The following is a 20,074-nucleotide window of genomic DNA, read 5'->3' on the forward strand; positions in this document are numbered from 1 at the left end:
AATATTTTTTATATGCAGAAGCAAAAGGCTACAAGGATTGTCAACAAGCAGTGCTTCAGGTATATTTAAGTACATTTTGTTTTTTTAAATCTTTGGAATCAAACATTTTCTTTTATCCGTTTTTGTTCATAAGGATCTTCGGAACACCTAAAATGGTCTTAGATTTTGGTCTCTGATCATGTACATTTTTCAACGCCTTACCACCAACAATGAAACAATGGGAATATAAAGAAAGAATTCAGTGACAAAAAAAAATTACCTATCTATCGGCAGGTTCTCTACCTCAATTTTAAGGGGAGGTAAAAATCCATTTAACAGCCCGAGGGTGTTATCTAGGCCCTTTGGCAGTTAATGGCTTAAACCCCAAGTGCCAATGATGCTCTTTACGTTATCAGTCTATCATTTTTATTTTTGAAATATTTATTTTTTTAATTATAGTTTTTAAATTTTTTTTATATTACTTTTTCTTTTTATAGTTTTTTTTGTTTTCCGTTTAACAGTCAAGGAGTCAAAACAAGTTAAAAATATGCCAGTTGGCTGGGATAAAAGAGCTGCTTTTGTCAGGGACACCATGGGACCATATGTGCAATTTTACTAGTTGTTTAGGGATGGCCCCAGAATATCCAAAATAGATAACCTATCCCCCTCCACAACTACTTGAATTGACCACTTGTTACAATTTGCAGTCTCTAGAAGCAAGACTAGTGACAGCATAGTAGTATGTACACAAATTTCCTGATCATGATGGATTCAGGGCCGTTTTAAATATATGAGAAAATGATTGATTTTGTTGGGTATATAAAGCTGTTTTGTGACCCGAAGATATTACTAACATGAGATTACAATGAATTTACAGCTCTAACATATTACTGTAACCCTGTAAAAAAATCACCAATGGAAATTATATCCACTTAGTTTACAGATATCTGAGCTCTTAACTAATTTAAGAGCATCCTAAATAATAACCTTGGTATTCAAGGTAGTGTCTCCTCTTTCGTTTATTAATGAGTCAATCCCACAAAATCAACTTACTGTACTTTAAGGTGTCCTCCAATATCCAGTGTTGTAAGGATTTATATATTTGGCTTTTTTGTTGTTAGACACAAACAAAATATTTAGTACAAAAATGCAGCTGCTCTCGAAATAACATCAAGTTTCTAACTAGTTATATTGTTAGGATTAAAAATCACTAATCAAGCACGATTTTGGAAAGTTCAGTTGGTGATGGCTTACAGCCCACTGACATTAGAAGTCAAGTCTAAATTGCTGGTCCAATCCAAGCTAAAAGTGTCCAGACAGAGAGCAAGAAGTTGAATAAGATAAATGTTCAACGAGAGAATGTACTGTAACTGAACAATGTTACTCATTGAGCCTGTTTAAATTAAAAACAAGTTAAAAAAAGACAAAACAAAAACTGTAAGGTCTGTAACCTTTGGAAGTGTGCACACTGGTAGTCACTGGTAGGACACTCTAGCTAAATCATTTTGATCCCACTCAGTCAGTGTTAGCGGCTTGAAAAGTCACTAGTGCATAAGGTGTGCCACACCAAAATAAGTAAAAAACAAATAAATTAAGGGAATGAGGGGATATAAATGTTTTACCATTGAAGAGTTCTGTATGAAACATAGACCAAACAATTGCAGAACCTTGGTCATGCTTGGAACTTCACCTGTTTACTGCCAGTAAGGCCTATGGCATTGAGTTAAAAAGGGTTTTAAAAGCTCCATAATCAGGTAAAACCACATGTAGTTAGATCCTAATAGAAATAGGACAGTTTTTTGTTTTTGATTTGCAGTCTTCAGATTCACATACATGAAGCAGAAAGCTCATGGACTGAGATTTGGTTTCCTAGTTCGCAAATCCATCTTTTTTTAGCCTCAAAGATTTAAAACAAAAAATTTAGTTCTACAATTCGAAAGTGGATTTTAGCAGCTTCTGAGATGCAATAAATTGAGTTCTTCAGAGCCTCTCAAATCTACTGTCCACTTGCAGAGATGTCTTGTTCTCTTAGTTGCCATGGTGAGACATACAAGATCACCCAAAATGCAATTGCTTAGGATTTTGTAGATCTTCAATCATTCAAATCTCCATCCATGTCTTCCATGTCTTTCTCACTTAGGCTGGGGGTAAGGCAGAACAAACAGGTGTTGTATGCATGAATGTGTGACGGTGCATGAACTTTTGATATGGATTTTGTGTACAGAGTTTTACATGTGACAATGTTCTCCTGCATAACCACAATTGCCCACTGCAACAGATGGTCTGTTCAAGGCTGGGATGCCATCTCTATTTTTGAATGTCCTTAAATATGTCTCTTCATATGGAGGGCAAGGTGATCAGACCTTGAAAAACACCTACAGGTAAAGCAAAGAAAAAAGCATTTAGTACATGTGTTTATCATCATCATAAATATTTTAATAACCAGGCATATTATGTAGAGGAAAGCAATTTTTATCTGTCAACTACATGGGCCTAATATACAACACCAATGTGAATAGCTATGGGGGACACACAACCCAACATTTTGTGCCTCCCATTTACACATACATATTGTGATGCCAAAATGTATTAAAACTAGTGTTTAATTATGGGTGCTGGAAAAATAGGATGTTGGAAATTTGCCACATTCAAGGCTCTTTTTTGTATTTTGTATAGAAAGAGCAAATTCCTACAAGAATATATTTGCAGTCTCATTTAGGTCTAAGAGTTAAATTCAGGAGCTCCAATGCATATACATTTGAAGTGGTACCCATGGAAGTTGCAATCTGTGATGTGTGCCTTGTACTGGATTAAAATAGGCACAGTGGAACCCTGTATTAAATACCTGTCTTTGGTAAAGGGCAAGTACTGGGCTCATTTGTGCCTAGCATCCTTATAAAGTATTTCCTTGTGTGCGCTTAATGACATGGAGAGGTGTGCTTGGAATGCCCACCTCTATAGTATGTGGCCACTAATAGTTGTGCTTATAGGTGCCACACTAGCTTTGGAACCTTGCTCTACTATTTAGGGCACTATTGTATTAAATTTCCTTAAAGGGAACTGCATTGTAGTAATTAATTGGTGCACTGGACCTCAGGACAAATCATGGCCAGTGATACTGTAGTTCAACCCTTACTTGTATTCTTGGAGCAGCACTATAGCTGTTATTTAACCAGGAGTCACAGTAAAACACTTAGGGGGTTATTTGCTACGCTCTGAATACCCGAAATTTCCCCGAAATCTGAAATTATTTTTTGTGTTATAATAGGCTTAAAAAAAATTCACGAGTTTTTTATTAAACCCCGAGGGCTAAAAAGCCAGAATATAAAAACACGGCATCTTAAACCTGTCGAGTTTGCATAAAAGTCAATGGGAACAGTCCCATTGATTTTTGGTTGTGTCGTGGGTTTTGGACAATTTCACTTTGTTTTCGGAGCTTTCGGGTGAAAATTCACAAAAAAAGTCGTGAAAATCTGAGCTTTTCCCGCAAAGGTAATTTTAGGGAAAATGTAATAATAAATAAGCGTTAAAAACCTGAGCGGGTTAGATCGGAGATTGTAGCAGGCGATATTGAGATAAATTCAGACCTTGATAAATAACCCCCTAATTGTATTCATATTAAGGTGCATTTAGGGCCCTTTTCCAACGTATCACTTTAATCTGCTAATATTAAAGAAAATTAGATTACTCTCCAGATCCAACATTTCATCTCCTATAAGACTTCCTACAAACACTATGAATTTTATGATTATTTACCTCTCCCCCACCTCTGCACCTTCTGCTTGCCTCTGATTTTTGAGCCATCTGTTGAAGATACATTAGTCTCAGACTGAGTACTTCCACCTCCCTTAATGTTCTCCCTGAAAGCCTGAATATCTCAGGCACGGCTACAAAACTCTAAGTTATATTCTCCCCTCCAATATAATGCACATTATTTCATTAGGATGTCAATTAACAGGGTGCTGACTAGATTGTCAATTAGGCAGGGCTGAGAATGTTTAAGAAGAGACTTATAATGAGACTGTTCTACAATAAAGGTATCTATTAGTATCTGAAGGCTTATTCTTAAATAACCAAGCCATTTGTATGAGAATTGATCAGGTCATTAATATGTTTAAGGTTCTCTACTGGCACAGAGGTAAGTACAACAACAACAAAACATACAGTAAAGAATGGAAGCATAAATGATTTTGTGCATAGGGAAGTTCTAAATTGCATATATATATATATATATATATATATATATATATATATGATGGCTGCCATATTGCTTCCTACTACTTCTGAAACATTTCCATAGATAATAAAAGACATTGCTTCAGTTAAAGTCACAAGGGATGGTGATGCTACTGCGGGCTGTGCACAGTTGTCAAGCATACATCTGTGGAGGCAACAATATAGCTACAATTGCATAGAAGAAGAAATGTTATTGCATAAGGTTATGATATATGAGCTTACTAAAGCTTGTAAATTTTACTCCAGTTGCTTCTGCATAGATTATATAAATATGAAAATGACAAGAAAAAGGGAAGGGGTGAGGAAGAAACTCACCCAACTAAAGTTCACACCAAAATTAGGCTGGAAATTAGTGATGAGTGAAATTTTTTGCCAATATTTGGTCGCCCATAGACTTCAATGTACTTCAGAAAATTTTCAGCAAAGTAAAAGGGGTCAGATTCACCCATCACTACTGGAAACACTGTGGTATGCTTTGTGTTTCTGTAAAAGGCCTATCAGAGCCTCCGAAAACACCCTTACTATTGTGATTTTGTCTATATTGCATATTCAGCAATATTCATCAAAAAAGGTAAAGAACATGAGATGCTGTCAGTTGCCTGAACTAAGGAACTAAATCTCAGCATAAAGTCTGTATGCTATACAAGACTGAATCACAATCAATACAGTATCAGATTATGGTACGCTGTACCAAGGAAAATAGTTAATTTATTAAATATTATTTTTGTATAATCATTTTGATTCCCAACACCTCCTAAACTTAGCTTCTCAACAGCAGCCCAGTGCACATTGAGCATGTGTAGTGTCACTGACACTCATAAGATGGCCTGACAGAATACGGAGAGCTGCTCCGGACAGCTTTGAAGGCATGGGTCATTACTGTTAAAGGGTTGCTAAACCTCTGGGTTGGTACAGTTAGTTCAGTATATAAATTATAGCTATATTCATTTTAGGCATTACTTCTATTTTATGAACTTAACTTCCTAGCAGTTTCAGTGCAACAGCAGGCCCTTCAGTGTTAGAGTGCCCCTGTCTGGCTCACACAGACCACAGCCAGGTAAGTTGGGAGGGGAGTCAAGCTCTGGAACATATTGGGATAAATGTATAACCCCTGAATGCTATAAATTTGATAAATCAGTTTTTATACTTTCTGGTGGTTGTCTAGTATACCTATGAGTAAGTGCCCCAGCAGGCACGAAACGCGTTAGGTCTTGCTCTGATGTCCTAATAAATTTTTCAATTTTTTAATTGATTGATTCATTATTTTTGGGCATACTCACACTTTCCTTTTTTGAAATGTTGATTTGGTTGGCTAGTATCCCTAGTTCAGGCTAAATTCAGTGGACAAACTCCTTTTTCCTGGATCTCACAAGTTGGAGTATCATGAGGTGTCCATCTGGGGAAAATGCTCTTGCCTATGAAATTGCCTACCCTAGCTGACGGCCCCATTTTCGAATGATTCCAAAGACTGAGAGACTTTAAGCCTGTTTAGTGTGGTGAATATATATGATAAAGGCAGGCCATCCACCAGCAGATCTGCAGTGATCAGTGAGCAGGTTTTTAGAAGAACAGACCAGTTGTCACCTGAGGCCCACATCCAGGATCTGAATTAGTCTTATTCTATTTCTATTTGGCCTCAATCAATATCTGCGTAAGCCCAGATACTTGAATAACGATAAGATGCTGTTAAATTATCAGGTGATAAGTAATGCTATAACATTGTATGCAAAGGAACAAGTTTATGTAGGCCTGTATGTTATCTGCCTACTGGCAAGGACTGCCTTCATTCCATGATGCCTACCACATGGCACTTAACTATTATATATTTATAATAATGTCTGTCCTTCCTGTTTGTGCATCTATACAGACAAACAATCCCCTAATGCTTATGTACTGTGAGCATTCAACTCGATGAAAAAATAAAATCCAGTGGAAAGCTTAGACAAAGGCTGCTTTGGATAGACATTTGTGATAACACTGCAATAATCTGAAACCTGAGATATCTGGCTACTTTCCATTCCTTCTAAATGTAACATTAAATGTTTTCTGCATTACTCGAGAAGTGATAAGCCATCATATATTAGAATTTCCAGTAACTTCATCCCTCCCTGTAAACATTTAGGGTTCTGTTACAGAAAGCTAATGTATCAATTAAGAAGTAAAAAGGCAGAAAATGGTTTAAAAAAAAAAAAAAGAATCATCATTGCTCAAGGATATAACATTGCTCTACTAAAAGGCCGTAAAACATTTCCTTTATTCTTCCTTACAGGTTAGTAATTGCACATCTCCCCCCATTATATGAAGAATAGTTGCTGTCAATCCAGAATATGAACCCCTAACATAACATAAACCTCCCTCCACCCTAAAATACATATTTCTTTCACAAGGGCATCAATCAAGGAGTAGATTAGCGATGACAGCTTTGAAGCAAGTACTGCACATATACATATGTTTAGTGGAAATCCTGCCTGCGGCTTTGCATGCTGAATATGGGTTTCTTTTTCATTCTTTCCTACCAAAGCAGTATTACTGTATATGGCTGATAAATTGTGAAAGGTAGGAGGAGACATGATGTTTTTGATATGACTTATTGCATTTCAAATATAAAGCAGAAAAATATTACAGGCAGAAGAGGAATGTGCTAAGAAAGTTCATGTATTACCCAGCTTCTCCAAGTAGTTTTGATTGAAAAAGGACAACTGGCCATCAAGTTCAGCCACTCCAAATGAATTCCTAATGTGTATCAGTTTAAAATAATTATGGACGATGGTCTTCCTGTAGAACTTTCTGGTTAAGGGTTGTTGAGATTCTAGATGTGCTTTATACAGTTAGGCCCATAAATCTTTGGACCGAGACGACTTTTTTTCTAATTTTGGTTCTGTACATTACCACAATGAATTTTAAATAAAACAACTCAGAAGCAGTTGAACTGCAGACTTCCAGCTTTAATTCAGAACAAAAAGATTTCATAAAAATGTGAGGAACTAAAGCCTTTTTTTAACACAATCACTTCATTTGGGGGGCTCAAAAGTAATTAGACACACTAAAATTCAGCACTACTTCTGACAAAGTAATTGTGGGAGGCCTATTTCTTTTTCCAATCTAAACAAATTACAACAACATAAAATAAAACATTTAAATCAACTAAGCCCGTCACTCGCCCTTGCTAGAGGGGTTTTAACAAATCTTCTACTGTATACGTTGCAGTGAATCCTGGGAGGCAGCCACTACACCCATTCTTTTTAGGTCGTTGTTGCTAGAATTAGAGGGAAAATGTTAATTTCTAATACTTCGTTGAAAACCCTTTGCTGGCAATGACAGCCTGAAGTCTTAAACTCATGGACATCACCAAATTCTGTGTTTCCTCCTTTTTAAAGCATTGCCAGGCCTTTACTGCAGTGGCTTTCATTTGCTGTTTGTTTGTGGACCTTTCTGTCCGAACTTTAGTCTTCAACAAGTGAAATGCATGCTCAATTGGGTTCAGAGCAGGTTACTGAGTGTCCATTCAAGAATATTCCACTTCTTTGCTTTAAAAAAAACTCCTGGGTTGATTTTGCTGTATGTTTTGGGTCATTGTCCATCTGTATTATGAAATGCCTCCCAATCAGTTTGACTGCATTTAGCTGGATTTGACCAAACAGTATGTCTCTGAACACCTCAGAATTAATTCGGCTGCTTCTGTCCTGTGTCACATCATGGATAAACACTAGTGTCCCGGTGCCACTGGCAGCCATGCACGCCCAAGCCATCACACTACCTCCGCCATGTTTGACAGATGATGTGGTATGCTTTGGATCATGAGCTGTTCCTCAATTTCTCCTTACTTTTTTCTTGCCATCATTCTGGTAGAGGTTGATCTTGGTTTCAGCTATCCAATGAATGTTTTTACAGAACTGCGCTGGCTTTTTTAGATGTCTTTTAGCAAAGTCCAATCTAGCCTTTCTATTCTTTATGCTCATGAGTGGCCTCTGTATTTACTTTCAAGCAGTCTTCTCTTTATGGTAGACTTGGATTTCGATACGCCTACCTCCTGGAGAATATTGTTCACTTGTTTGGCTGTTGTGAAGGGGTTTCTCTTCACCACTGTTGTCTTCCGTGGACATCCAGGTCTTTTTGCGTTGCTGAGTTCACCAGTGCTTTCTTTCTTTCTCAGGACCAAACTGTACATTTTGCCACTACTAATATTGTAGCAATTTCTCAGATGTGTTTTTTCTGTTTTTACAGCTTAAGGATGGCTTGTTTCACCTGCATGGAGAGCTCCTTCGACCATATGTTATTTGTTCACGGCGAAATCTTCCACATACAAGCATCCCCCCTCAAATCAACTCCAGGGCTTTTATCTGCTTCATTGGTAATGACAGAAGAAAATAAATTGCCCACACCTGCTCATGAAATAGCCTTTGAGTCAATGGTCCAATTACTTTTGAGCCCCTGAAATCGTAAGCATGACCACAAGGTCAGATAAAGCTAACTAGATGCACCTTGATTCCAGTTACCGTTTCCCCAGAGGGTAACAGAAAAATAAACCTGAAAAGCTAATGGTAGAGAGATAGGGTCAGAGACAACAAAAAGGAGGGTGATGAGTACAATACAGAAAGAGGGAGCCAAAAAGATTTATAAGTTGCCTATTGAACTTATGTCAGGCTTTACTGAAGAACCTTAGAACATTTAGTATAAAATCAATAGTATGTTTTACCAGGATTTGTTAAATAAACATAATATTATTACACCATGTCAAAAAAACCAATGATATAAATGTTATTGCTTTCTGAACTCTGTCAGATAACAGGCTCACACAGAAGAAGTGTCTTCTAGGTACAAAGACACAAAACAGGGAACAATAACGCCACAAATCTGTGCTATTTATTGGATTTTACCATAGCATGGTTTATTACAGTATCTTGACAAACAAAAGACAAACCTGACAGGAATCCTAGTAAAATTTCTAAAGCCTGTCAAAGAATTTACAAAGAAGCCCAATAAGGCTCAAAGCACATGGAATTCTCTGCCACTGTTTTTCAGAAAAGTAAAACCCGACACAGCAGCCTGTTATTCTTAGTAATGGAAACGCCTGTCACCACTGGTTTTCTTCCAGAAAAGATGCATCTGAGCAATCTCTGGCCGAAATAAACTAATGACAAGCTCCTCAGCAGACATTGTTTGTGACTGGTTGCATGACACTCTCACCATTAATGTCACTGGGAATCAGGAGGTTTGTTCACATTGTGCAATCTGATCTGATGCCCAGCAATAACAGTAATAACAACATAACAATAATCTCCACATCTGAACTTTATGTACAGTTGATTCGACTGAACTGCACAGTCACAACTGTGATTGAGTTTGAATTTGTTACATTGTAAGAGACAAATTACAATTATCAGTATAGAAAAGTGAGAATATAAGAGTAATAGTATAATAGAAACGGTAACAGCTTCAGTACATCATAGCCTTACCATTGCTAACATTTCTGGGTGTTTCTAAATCAAGTAGAGGTCATATACCCTAAATATCGACTTTGGAAAAGTTTAAATGTGGAGTAATTTCTCGGAAATTAACTGTACAAGTGCATACTACTAGGGGGTTATTTATCAAAATCTTTCAATAAATCAATAAAGATTTTTTCTGATTTTTTCAACCAAAAAAGTCTGACCAAACTAGAATCCACGATTTGCCCTTATTTAACATTGAAAAAACTCAATAAAATTGGTTCTGAATAAAACTCGGACAGTTTGGGTTTTTTCAAATTTTTCTTGTTTCATGCCTGAAACGCTTAAATTTTTCATGAAATTGCTCAAACCACAGAATTTTTCAAATTTGAAATGGGACCATTGCCATTTACTTCTACAGGACCCCGACAGCTTGGAGATGGAGTATTTTCGGATTCAGACTTTATGCAGCTTTGGGGTATAATAAATCAAAAAAAATATGAAGTTTATTTCCCACTAAAAATTTGGATCTTATATTAAAAGTAGTGAGTTCTTGGCATTCGGACATATAAAAAATAACCTCTTTAGTGTCCATACATGCTCTTTTGCAAATTACAGAGTGCTAATGCACCCCTTCAGTCTGCTGCATTGATGCAAGGGAAATCTGGAACTGCCTAGATCTGGGGGTAATTCCAGGGTATCTCCATGTGCCACAAATTCATTGCACATAATTTATCAAAACAGATGCAATTTTTCATCCATGAGACACTGTACGGAAGCTGAAGAGGATGCAACTCTTAAATGAAATTACACCAGCATAGTCGTGAAAACGCTGCATTGTGGCCAAAAAAAAGGGATGGCTTGTTTGCACTGTATTCAGGTGGAGCTGGCTGACTTATATCACATCTCATGAAACTGGTTTTAATTATCCAGTTCATTTGGAACGAATATGACACACAGCAGCATCAGAGATAAGGATATTCAGGATATACAGGTATGGGATCCGTTATCCGGAAACCCATTATCCAGAAAACTCAGATTACGGAAAGGTCGACTCATTAGACTCCATTTTATTCAAATAATCCAGATTTTTAAAAATGATTTCCTTTTTCTCAGTAATAATAAAACAGTACCTTGTACTTTATGCAAACTAAAATATAATTAATTCTTAATGGAGTCAAAACCGGCCTATTAGGTTTATTTAAATTATTTTCTAGTAGTCTTAATGTATGAAGATCCAAATTACGGAAAGATCCGTTATCTGGAAAACCCCAGGTCCCAAACATTCTGGATAACAGGTCCTATACCTGTATAGGATATTCTGTTTGCAAAGAGGAAAATACTGAAAATTTTGGTCAAAGGGGGAAAAAAAGCAAATATACAGGAGCTTGTTATATCAATCAGTGTATTTAACCAATAAGACTGTTAAGGATAGAAAGGGCTTTGAAAAGCAGGATGTACAAGAGCCCACATTTCCTTGCAATCAAAGTCACAGACTGTCTTCCTGTTTCCTGACCTGTTATTCTACCAGTAGCTAAATATAACACACTGATTGTATTATAGACATTTTCCTGGCCTTTTCTTTTAATGCTACTCCTGAGTTCTTTGGCTTGATAACTCATCTTTTTCTCAATCCTTTTCTAATGTGATTAAAAGCACATCTTTATTCAATAATGTTGACAGCAGCTTGACCAAAGGCTTTGCTTAGCCTGCTAGGGCCTAGGCATCTCAGCTCTCATAAGATGATAATGTCAGGCCTGTCACTTGTAATTACACAAGCACTCACTTTCTTTCACCCTTTTGACACTTCTCCCCATAGCAGAAATACAGTAGTTGATGCTTCTGGGAGATTTCTGCTTTTTAAGACACTACATAATGAGGAAAAAAGATTCAGCAGTGATGCCACTAACAGGAGGGAGACAGTTCTTTTCAAACTAAACATGACATCCAATTTCTATTACTTATTCAAGCATTCATAGCTGTTGTAAGCTCATTTTAATATCTCAGCTGTCTGCCCCTCCTCTATGCCTTAGACAACTACTTTCACTTTCCATTCAGCACTTCCTAGATGTCACTGCTCTCCCCACATTCCCCCGTTCTCTTCACCTTTAATTGTGTAGCCTGGGCATGGGGATGGACATCAGACCCCCATTCTGGTGCACAAACAAGATTCTGAGATGATGCAAGGCTTGTCTTAATAACAGTGTCTACAAAATGGCTTCTGCCTGCTTGCTCTAATTATGAATTCCCAGACTGAAGGAAACAAGATTAAAATAATTTATATAGTGTAATTAAAGTTAATTTTGCCTGACTAAGGTGATAAAATAGGATTTTGAATAATTTTTATGGGTGACATGTTCCCTTTAAGGTAGGGGTGTCCAAACTTTTTGCAAATAGGGCCAGATTTAGTGAGGTGAAAATGTGTGAGGGCCGACCATGCAACCTGACATCAGTTCCGAGGTAGCTAGCTTGTGATCAGGATCATTCACTCCTGGAGATGGACACGTACATGGCATTTAGGAAGTGGAGAAGTGGAGTCTGTTTGGACTTATTCTCTGCGCCTCATTTAAACAAGAAATCGCGTAGCCGTAGCAGTAATATTTGGGCACATGATTAGTGAAATGATCTGTCACTTGGTCTATACTGCTGCCTGTGTGTGTTTACTGTACTGGCACGTCAGCACATCTATTGCATTTTTTTCTATGCAAATGGGATGACTGGAATATGGCTCTAGCCAGGCGCCAGGCGACTTTTCGATCTGGCGAACAATCGTTACTCCACAAATTCACTAAAATCTGGATTTTACTGAATATTACCTCTTTCGCCAGAGTTGCCTTCGCCACCTCAGACCAGACGAAGTGCAATAAAGTAGCTAGATCTTCCTCAATCTTCTGTCACTTACATCATATCCTGTGAGCCGAAAATGCATCAAAGTCCAGAAAAAGCTGTCGACTTTTCCTTTTTTCAGCGTGATTGCCTGCAAAACTCCTAACTTAAACTTTTTTTGGGTAACCGGTTTTCCCCATACATTTTCAAACATATGGAACATTAATTTTACAGTGGGCACATGTGTAGGGCATTATATTAACTCTATTGTGTTTATTAAGGTTCCCTGGACATGTGTTTTAAAAAGTGTAATTTGTATTTGCACCAATATTTAACCTTTAATTAAATTTCCTGCCCTATGCAAATTGACCTGAGCGCAAGATCACTAGCCAATTTTCGCTAGGCAAAAATGAATGGTAGCTAATCTTCGCTTTGTTCAGGCTGCCAAAGAAACGCTAGCGAACAGTTGCAAGCATTCGGCGCCCAGGACAAAACTCCACATATTAGACAATTGTTGTAGTCTGAGTGCATTTGTGCCTTACGAAGTGTTGCGATGGGTGTGAAGCGGACGATGGCGAAAATTCATTGGTTAGTGAATTTGCCCCCTTGAGTGTCAGCATGTTAATTCAATATAACCTGGAAACCAATGGGGGCAGATTCACTAACCTCCAAAAATAAGAACAGATACTAAACATAAAGAAAATGTACAGTAGAAAACATTAATTGGACCAGATTCAGACGCAAGCAATTCAACATGAGGTAAAACTGCTGTTCTCACCTGTCGCAGTGGTTGCATTTGAATGGCTTTGCCCCTGTGTGCTTCCTGTAGTGCCTTGTCAGTTCATCACTTCGAGCAAAACGCCACTCGCACCCTTCCCAGGAGCACTTGTATGGCTTCTCACCTACATTGACAAAAGAAAGAATGCTCTAAAATTCCAATTCACCTAAGGATGTTAACACATTACCAAACATAACAAAATCAACTCTTGTATAAAAATTGCCGTTTGGAAAGAAATTCTTTCAATAACACGTATCATGCCTTAAATATTTTAAAGCTGCATTTTTGTATTAAAGGAACAGTTCAGTGTAAAAATAAAAGCTGGATAAATAGGTAGGCTGTGCAAAATAAAACATGTTTCTAATATAGTTAGTTAGCCAAAAATGTAATGTATAAAGGCTGGAACACTGCTTCCTTCTTTTCAGCTCTCTAACTCTGAGTTAGTCAGTGACTTGAAGGGGGGCCACATGGGACATAACTGTTCAGTGAGTTTGCAATTGATCCTCAGCATACAAATCAGGTTCAAAAGCAACAGTTATGACCCATGTCCCCTCCCCCTCAAGTCACTGATTAGTTACTGCCTGGTATCAGTGGAAACCAACAGAGCTCAAAAGCAGGAAGTAGTGTTCTGGCTATTATGTTAGACATCCAGTCACTCCAGCCTTTATACATTACATTTTTGGCTAACTAACTATATTAGAAATATTTTTTATTTTGCACAGCCTATTTTCCCTGTTTTTATTTTTATACTGAACAATTCTTTTAAGAAAATAAAAACCTATTTAAAAACATTTATAATCACCATGGATAGGAAAAACAATTTGTGGCTACTGTATATATATGGTATATGTATTTCTCACACACCCTACTTGTGCTCATCAATACAATCCTTATGGGCCAATTTCCCAGTTACATCTGCTTTGGTGTAAGATACAAAAAGGTACAAGGTACAGTGTGTAACTAAAGGCTTTATAAATATATGCCCTTGTTCTGCTTGTGTGCTACCCCTTACATCAGCGGTACTAGTTGTGCACATTGTATTCAGTTTACTAGTTGGCACAAATAGTCCATGGTATCTGGAACAAAATTGTATTTTTTTCACACAAATGTTAAAAGCCCACACAAAACATAATAAAAGAATAAGTAAAAACAAAGAATCATTTGACCTATAAATATCCAATAGGTAGTGAAGCGCCCTAAAACAATCAAGGGGAAATTTGCAGTTATGATTTCATAAATGTGATCAAATTAATTTTTTCCTGCAATTGCGGTGAGCCTTCATGTTTGACATTCTGCACTTAGGATAAACAGATCGTTGGTAACCTGGAGGTATGTGATTACACTGTAATTTGTCGCCTTCATATTTTTGTTTTATACTTTTTGATGGAAAGTTTAGAAGAACCACTACTTAATTCTTGTATTGATGCAGGCAAAATTGAGACATCCTTATTATTTCTGGGGTTGTGTTTAGGTGCAATATCTAAAAACTATCGGAGTGTAATTGATAACATTTATGTCCAGAAAGAGAACAATTCATGGCAATATTTTAAAGTGTTATGGCACTCTGATGTGCTGGAAACCCCCACATGTAATCAGACATTTATGGATGAACATGTATTAATGGCAAGTCGGAGCACTATTTCTCTAACAAGCCAAGCTCATTTTTGCCAGCTTCAATCATACATCATTAGGTAGAGCAAGCTGATCTCTTCTGGATATATCCAGACATGGCTCCAAACCACCTAGATAAGAACATTTTTAATTGTTTGTGTTTCCCAGAGCGACACTGATTTTTATAATCCCTTTTTTGTAATTAGTTTATTTTTGTAGCTAATGCTTGTTTTTCCAGTTCACGGTATCCCAGTGCATAATTAGGAGGAAGGCTATAACAATTGGCAGTTTTTCACTTTCCACTCCGTTTATATTCATCTACCTGTTTTCACAAGAAAGAAAAGAAGAAAACAAAAGAAAGAAAGAAAGCAGGAAAGACAGACACAATTTTTCCAGCTCTAAATTATTGCAGAGCCATCTCCAATCTGAAGCAAATATTTCACATTCCTAAAAAATGTTTACATTTTCTCTGTAACAATAAAACAGTACCTTATAATTGATCCTAACAAACGGCATTAATCCATATAAGTGGCAAAACAACCTACTGAATATATTTGAGAAGAAGAAGCAGGCACCCAAACGGATCCACAGGACCAGAGAAGATTAGTTAAAAAATAATTTTATTTATACAAAGTTAAAAAATTTATATTTGCATCTCTATCCGCCCTACGCGTTTCGCACCCACTTAGGGCACTAAAGGTGGCCATACACGGGCCGATAAAAGCTGCCGACAGACCGTGTCGGCAGTTTATTGGCCCGTGTATGGGGGCCCCCGACGGGCTTCCCCGATCGAGATCTGGCCGAAAGTCGGCCAGATCTCGATCGGATGGGATTAAAAATCCCGTTGGATCGCGGCCGCATCTGTTCGTTGATGCGGTCCCGCGATCCGACCGCCCGTTTGGCGAATGCTAGGATCCGATCGTTGGGCCCTAGGGCCCACGATCGGATCAGCCCGATATTGCCCACCTCAAGGTGGGCATATCGGAGGGAGATCCGCTCGTTTGGCGACATCGCCAAACGAGCGGATCTATCCGTGTATGGCCACCTTTAGTCATGGGCTCTTATTACTGAATATATTTAACATTTTAATGAAAAATATATTCAGACAAAATACGATGATTCAAATTACTAAAAAAAACCCTCATCCAAAAAAACCCCCAGCTCCCAAGCAATCTGGATAATCAATCTAATACTTGTATAAGCATTCTATTTTTTTTATCTCACAAAAATATTCAATACTTACTAGCATTATCATTCACACATATATACCCTCCTAACTCCCAAAAACACCAAAGTATTTCCCATTATAGTTACACTTGCTATTCAGTTGCAGAAAACAAGATTAATTTCAGCCCTAAAGATACTTACAAAAGATATGAAAATATCTCTAGTCTCAACAAAATAATTTGTATACATATTACCCTATTCCACGGGTTTTACCAACAATGCTTTATTTGAATACTTGTATTTTATGTTTTGTAGGTCTTTGATATACTTCTGGGTTTTAGACTATTCCATCTATTCAACTGGATACAGATATGTGATTTAGTATCTGTAATACTTTGGACTTGGGGGTTTCTGGATAACAGCTCTTTATGTAATGTGGAGCATCAGTCTTAAAAAAGCTTGCATTACAACATATATAAAGAACACATATAAAAATAGTTGTGGGGTGAATGTTCAACCCTACTTGTACAACAGTACTTGTTTGTAATACTTTTGGGGGGGGGGTATGTAGTTACAGTTTTTCATTAGGACAGGGTTTGCCCTACACAAAAGTCTACTCTTTCTTTATATTAAGAAAATATGTATAAATATTACATTATTCCAGTTTCTAAAACCCTTCTTATTATAGGGTAAAATATCAGAAAATTGAATCCCAAAACACAATATGTAGCTAATAATCCCAAAATGAACTAACATATGTAAACACAGATAAAACATGTTTTCAGACACAACGGCATCCATTGAAATTGGAAGGAAAAATGGTTCCTAATAATAAGCGGACATTTTTTTTAAAGTGAGTTATGAAGTTGTGGAAATATTACCTGAAGAGGTTGCACTAGCAGATACATGAGTAGCTTCAAAAAAAGTAATGGATGGCTTTTTTACAGGGTTACTGTATTAGGTCATAGCACAATGTTGATCCAGAAAGGAAATATTTCCCACTCTGAGGCAAATTCAAGATAGTTTCAAAAGGGATTTTTGTTGCTTTCCTCTTGATCAACAAGCAGTTAGGCAGGTTCAACTTAATGGGCATTTGTGTTTTTCTAACCACATGTTACTATACATGTTTCTGTATATTCTGGATTGCAAAAATTGATGGAATTATTCTAATAAATCAGTACTATTGGATACTAACGAAAATTAAACTTGTAACTTAACTTGCAATTAAATAAAGTAACATTGCAGAGAGTATGAGTAAGCATAACTATAAATCAAAATTTCACATTTAGCATTTCAACAAACATGCAGCAAAATGTTAACTGTGGCAGGAATGTACACAAACAGCCAATAATTTATGCCTTACCCTATATGGAATTACACTATATTTATGCTGGGCTTTGTGCAGCAGTTCTACAGAGATATATTAGGTCTGATAAATTTCTCCCCATTTTTTCAACATTTAGAAAACTATGGGTACATCTATCATTTGGTAGACAACGATTCATTGCTATGCCTGAGGCTACAGTAGACGGTTCAGAGTGAATCCAACTGTATTGCTTAAAGCTAAATGTGTAGGTGACCTCTTAAACTCAGTCAAATTAGATTTTTCACCCTCAAAAGATTAGAGACAGACTTAAATGAGATGTGCTTCTTTGTATTATGAATGGGCCAGAAGCCATGGCCATGTGTGAAGAGTAAAGCATTTAATCAAACACTATTAATCCTAATTGTAATTATCCTTTATTTTATATAATGCCAACATGATACACAACAGAGAATAAACAGAGATTGTTTAATAGTCACATGAACCCAACTCCTGTCCCAGTGGTGCATACAGTTTAAAGTCTCACAGCCACATAACACAGAGGGGCCAATTTACTTAGTTCGAATGAAGGAATAGAGGAAAAAAAGTTCGAATTTCGAATATGGCTACTTCGACCATCGAATGGGCTACTTCAACCTTCGACTTCGAAATAAACGTTTCGAACTAAAAATCGTTCGACTATTCGACCATTCGATAGTCGAAGTACTGTCTCTTTTAAAAATTCTTCGACCCCCTAGTTCGCCACCTAAAACCTACCGAGGCCAATGTTAGCCTATGGGGAAGGTCCCCATAGGCTTCCTAACAATTTCCTGATCGAAGAAATATCAAAGAAATATCCTTCGATCGATGGATTAAAATCCTTAGAATCGTTCGATCGTAGGCATAGCGCAAAATCCTTCGACTTCGATATTCGAAGTCAAAGGATTTTACTTCAACGGTCGAATATCGAGGGGTTTATTAACCCTCGATATTCGACCCTAGGTAAATGTGCCCCAGACTATAGTCAATTTTATTAGCAACCAATTAACCTTCCTGTTGTTGGAGTATGGGAATAAACCAGAGTACCTAGGATAATCCACATTGACATGGTAGAATATACAAAACCCATGCAGATAGGGGGCAAATTGAAATAAAACTTAAAACTGCTGTGATGTAAGTTGACATTGTTTATCCCAAACTCAACCAAAGGGTTTTTAACAGGATAGGATAGCCTAATCAAGAGCTATTTATATTCTTTATAACAAATCCTGTTAACAACATCTACTGTATGTTCTTAGTGTGCATACAGTAAATCTCCACAGAAAAATATAAAAAAAGATGTAGTCAAAAATGTGTGTCTACAGACTCACACAGTTGACTTCTCTGTGGAGTTAATGACAGAGATCCCAGAAAAAAAGTGGTCACCTTCTAAGGATTATTATCTACTCAAGATGAATGTTTACACCTTCTGTGCAGGACAAGAGCTGAAATTTATCCTACAGGCATTCAGGGAACTAAATTAGTCAGATTAATTTCTTATCCCATAGATGCTTATTAAGTGTCCAGATTAGAACAAAGGCTGAATAAAAAGATGGCATCCAGTATTATTACTGGAAGACCTGGGGTTATTGGAAAAGGACTATATTAAGAATTTTAGACAGAATTTTTTTTTAAAGATTGCTTAAAAATATGTAATATAGAAGTTTAGGGATATGAGCTGGTAAACTGCCCCCCCACCACCACCCCTCACACACAAAGAGAGCATATTCATATATAGTTATACATTCTTCAAGGGAAAAGACTTCTATTGGTAGCCTTCCAAACAAAACAAAAAAAACCACAGTTGCTAAAAGGCTATGGTGGCATTGGGCTACTACAGAAGGCCAAAAAAATTGCAGTAGTGGTCATAATAAAAATAACCTTCTGTAAAGGCACTGGTATCTAATACCGCTTACTTGCACTTGGAGCTTTGCTTTGCTTGGTTCCTCTTGTAAATCTACACAGGAGGAGCCTGGAGCTAGCTATCCTCAAAAGTGGTGGTAGATCTAGGGTTCCCTTAGAAGTTTGCAATAACTTAGACAACTCGTCACTAAAGAATCAGGTGCGGACTTCATTTTGACACAGAGTACCCCAAACAATGACATCCAAACATGTCATAGAGCTACACACTTGGTTTGTTCTAATGTGATGGCTTCAGGTGCATCTGTATCTTGTGGCCACAATTAAATTACAATTAGGGCAAAGAAAGCTGTATTGTGGGTAAAAAGAAAAAACATAGTGACTTTGCCCAAAATTGCATTTGAATGTATTTATTTGTAACAAAAGCCTCCAGTAAATCCACAATGCTACAGATTATCTAATTGAAAGCATGACAAGGGGTGCGTATATATACACCTTATTAGTCCAGCTCTACTGGCTCGGAGCATGCACACGCACAAGGTAGGGGGCGTGTGTTTGTGCTGCAAAGGTTTATGGGCGGGCGCTAGGACCATGCGTCCTAGGGCTGCCACAAAGGTAAATAGCTTAAATTGAAACTGAGCAGTTAGCCTTTTTTTAACTATTGCCTATAAAAAGAAGTATTGAGTTTGAGAGATGTAAATCTGCAACTTGCTACTCAAGCATACTATGTATGAAAATGCAGCTAATTGCTACTCCTTTGATTTTTCCTTGGCTATCAGCACTGCTTCACATTCTGTAATTACTAAGCAACGTTTCTTCTCATAAAAAAATACAGTGTCTACAATC

General features: G+C 37.2%; 1 protein-coding gene across 1 annotated transcript in view; it reads right to left on the reverse strand.

Annotated features, from left to right (window-relative positions):
• Window positions 1-476: 476 nt before the first annotated feature.
• Window positions 477-20,074, reverse strand: part of klf7.S (Kruppel-like factor 7 (ubiquitous) S homeolog) — an 86,119-nt gene continuing 66,521 nt past the window's right edge. The window contains 2 exon segments of the mRNA NM_001087437.1: window positions 477-2,354; window positions 13,249-13,372. Coding sequence (NP_001080906.1) covers window positions 2,303-2,354; window positions 13,249-13,372 — 176 coding nt within the window. The 3' untranslated portion in view covers window positions 477-2,302.

This window comes from Xenopus laevis, chromosome 9_10S, assembly GCF_017654675.1.
Source record: "Xenopus laevis strain J_2021 chromosome 9_10S, Xenopus_laevis_v10.1, whole genome shotgun sequence".
Classification (NCBI taxonomy): domain Eukaryota; kingdom Metazoa; phylum Chordata; class Amphibia; order Anura; family Pipidae; genus Xenopus; species Xenopus laevis.